We start from the raw sequence: 2,788 nt of genomic DNA, 5'->3' as shown, positions 1-2,788 counted from the left end.
AGGGTCGCAGCTCGCCTCAGGAAGGTTGAAGTGCACTCTTCAATCTTCTCTCTTGTCTCTGCTCCAAACCATCAGCTAATTTGCTAAGGTTCTGTCCTTTCAGCCTCCTTCTGGACGGGAGCTTCTGTAAAAAGCTGGCTGCAGTTCGCCATCTTGGCTCCGCCCCCAATATTTACTACTTCTTAGAGTAGCTTTGAATTTTTCCTTTGGAATTGCCTTTGAGTCAGGATATGTGGATCATAATAGAAGTTTTGAGATACATAAAGACCAAGAAATAGAAACTGTGTGGATGGAAACAGATTAAACCCTCCCAGCAACATTGATAAGCCGAGTAAGTTGAAACTTGCACCAATCAGAAAGGACACTGTCAACTGAAATGATGGACGTAACAGTTTGAAAACTTTCATAGTACATAGTGGCTCATGCCTGTAATCTCAGCACTCTTGGAAGCCAAGCAGGGGGTGGATTGCTTGAACTCAGGAGTTCAAGACCTGCTTGAGTAAGAGCAAGACTCCATCTCTACTAAAAATAGGAAAACTAGCTTGGGCATGGTGGTGTACACCTGTAGTCTCAGTTTAGTCTCAGTTACCTGAGAGGCTGAGGCAAGAGGATTGATTGAGCCAGGAGTTTGAGGTTGCTTAGAGCTGTGTGCCACAGTAATTTAGCCAGAGGCAACAGAGTTAGTCTCTGTCTCAAATACAAACAAAAAACCTTTTGTAATGAGCCACATATCAGCTACCTAAGTCCCTACCAATCCTTTTTTTGGGTATTTGATGATAGGACCTACTTTTGACCATTACCATATTTCATTTTAAATAACTTTTGACTATTGGCAAAATCAAATATGCCATTTAAAGTATAGAAGGGAAGCTTTTCAAAACCATGGCATCACTGAGGTTGTATATACTGCTTTCGTCGGTGAATAACTCGAAGGAGGCAATGCGTTTGATTATAATAGTTCTGGTACGTTTGTTAGAAAAAAATCACAATCCCATTTTCCACTCTTGCAAGGGAGAGTACCATGTTCTATGGACATACCACTCTGATGTGCCTGATTTCATCAAAGCTAAGCAAGGTTGGGCCTTGCTAGTGTTTCGATGGGAAAAAGAGTATTATATACATTTAATCCTTAGTAGTATTATTAACTCTATATGCTGTATATCTAAAAGCATTTTAACCTTAGTTCTAAAACTGTTAGTAAATAAAATCAATGTAAATGTTTGATAGAACATTAAATACTATTTTTAGGCCTTTAATGTTTTTCTGTATAATTTCTTCCTGAACTTGAAGCATGTAAGCTATTCATACTTGTTAGCAATTATCAGTTTTATAATTATATAGTTGAATACTAGTACAAAGACATCCTCATCTCCATCCCTCAACCCTGGAATCAGGAAGCAGGACTGTTCAGATTATAAACACAGAAAGACAAAACTACTACTCTTAGAATTTTAAAAGCAATAACTGCACTTAATGCTTTGCTGTTTTAGATGTGTTGTGAGGAAATGCCTATTGATGGCGCTGCATTCTAATAACCGAGCTTAGTAGTTTTGCCAAAAAATGAGAAACTGATCTCAGGTTTACATCCTTGGAATTGCTATTTAATGATTTAGGACGCACTCTTATTTGGCTAATAATAAGGCTATTAACAACATGAACAAATACAGGAGATAAGATTTTTTTCTTATTGAATGACTAAGATTTGACAAAATTTCTGACAGTTTATTTTTGTGTTGTTGGCAATGATCGATCACCTGCTTTATTCAGCTTCACAGCTATAAAAATTATTCCAGGCCTCCTAATGATTATCAGTCTTCTCTGAGAAGTCTGCCACGTACCTTGCCTAATGTTTAGGAAACTTCAAGGCAGAGCTGTTTTCAACTCTTCCTTTTGTATGCAGTTTATATAATTTCCTTTCACTATAAAGGTAAGGATCCGTATTTTCCCAATCTATAATCCAAATATTCATAGAATTCCTTTCACACATACCCCATAATTGGTATAGTTGACCCAGAAGCTTCCAAATAATGCTAAATATTAGATGGATAGGATGATTAAACTGAAGAAAGAGAGGAGATTCTGGGAGAAACTACCTCAGAAAAGTGACAAGGTGACTTTTGACAAGAAAATCATACAGATAATGCCAAAATGGCTTGGCATCATGTAATTTTGTATATTTACTAAGTTCTTTTTTTTTTTTTTTTTTTTGAGACAGAGTCTCACTTTTTTGCCCTCAGTAGAGTGCTGTAGTGTCATAGCTCACAGCAACCTCAAACTCTTGGGCTCAAGCGATCCTCTTACCTCAGCCTCCCAAGTAGCTGGGACTATAGGAACCTGCCACCATGCCTGGCTATTTTTAGAGATTGGGGTCTCACTCTGGCTCAGGTTGGTCTTGAACTTGTGAGCTCAGGCAATCCACCTGCCTCTGCATCCTAGAGTGCTACCGATTACGGCATGATATTTGTTTTGAGACAGTCTTCCTCTTCCACCCTGGGAATAGTGTCTGGGGTCATAGCTCACAGCAACCTCAAACTCTTGGGCTTAAGGGATGAGTCACTGTGCCCCTGGCTATTACTGAATTTTAATTACTATTACAAAGCATCTATCCATGACAAAGATAAATACGCTTGAAAAAATGTTTAATTTGTGGTGTTTAATTTCCAGTTTCCTACCGCATTTGAATTCAATGAGTGTTTCCTCATCACTATTTTGGACCACTTGTACAGCTGCTTGTTTGGGACATTCCTCTGTAACAGTGAACAGCAAAGAGGGAAAGAGGTAACAGCCC

General features: G+C 38.5%; 1 protein-coding gene across 4 annotated transcripts in view; it reads left to right on the top strand.

Moving 5' to 3' along the window:
- The window catches only part of MTMR2 (myotubularin related protein 2), a 109,253-nt gene that overhangs the window by 103,696 nt on the left and 2,769 nt on the right, over positions 1–2,788 (top strand). For all 4 annotated transcript variants that reach the window (XM_003780777.2, XM_003780776.2, XM_023511282.1 and 1 more), the window contains one exon: positions 2,665–2,778. In XM_003780777.2, coding sequence (XP_003780825.1) covers positions 2,665–2,778 — 114 coding nt within the window. The remainder of the gene's footprint in view (positions 1–2,664; positions 2,779–2,788) is intronic.

The sequence above is a fragment of the Otolemur garnettii genome, unplaced genomic scaffold, assembly GCF_000181295.1.
Source record: "Otolemur garnettii isolate 467f Iridium unplaced genomic scaffold, OtoGar3 scaffold00001, whole genome shotgun sequence".
Taxonomy (NCBI): Eukaryota; Metazoa; Chordata; class Mammalia; order Primates; family Galagidae; genus Otolemur; species Otolemur garnettii.
This window is presented reverse-complemented; position numbering and strand designations above follow the sequence as displayed.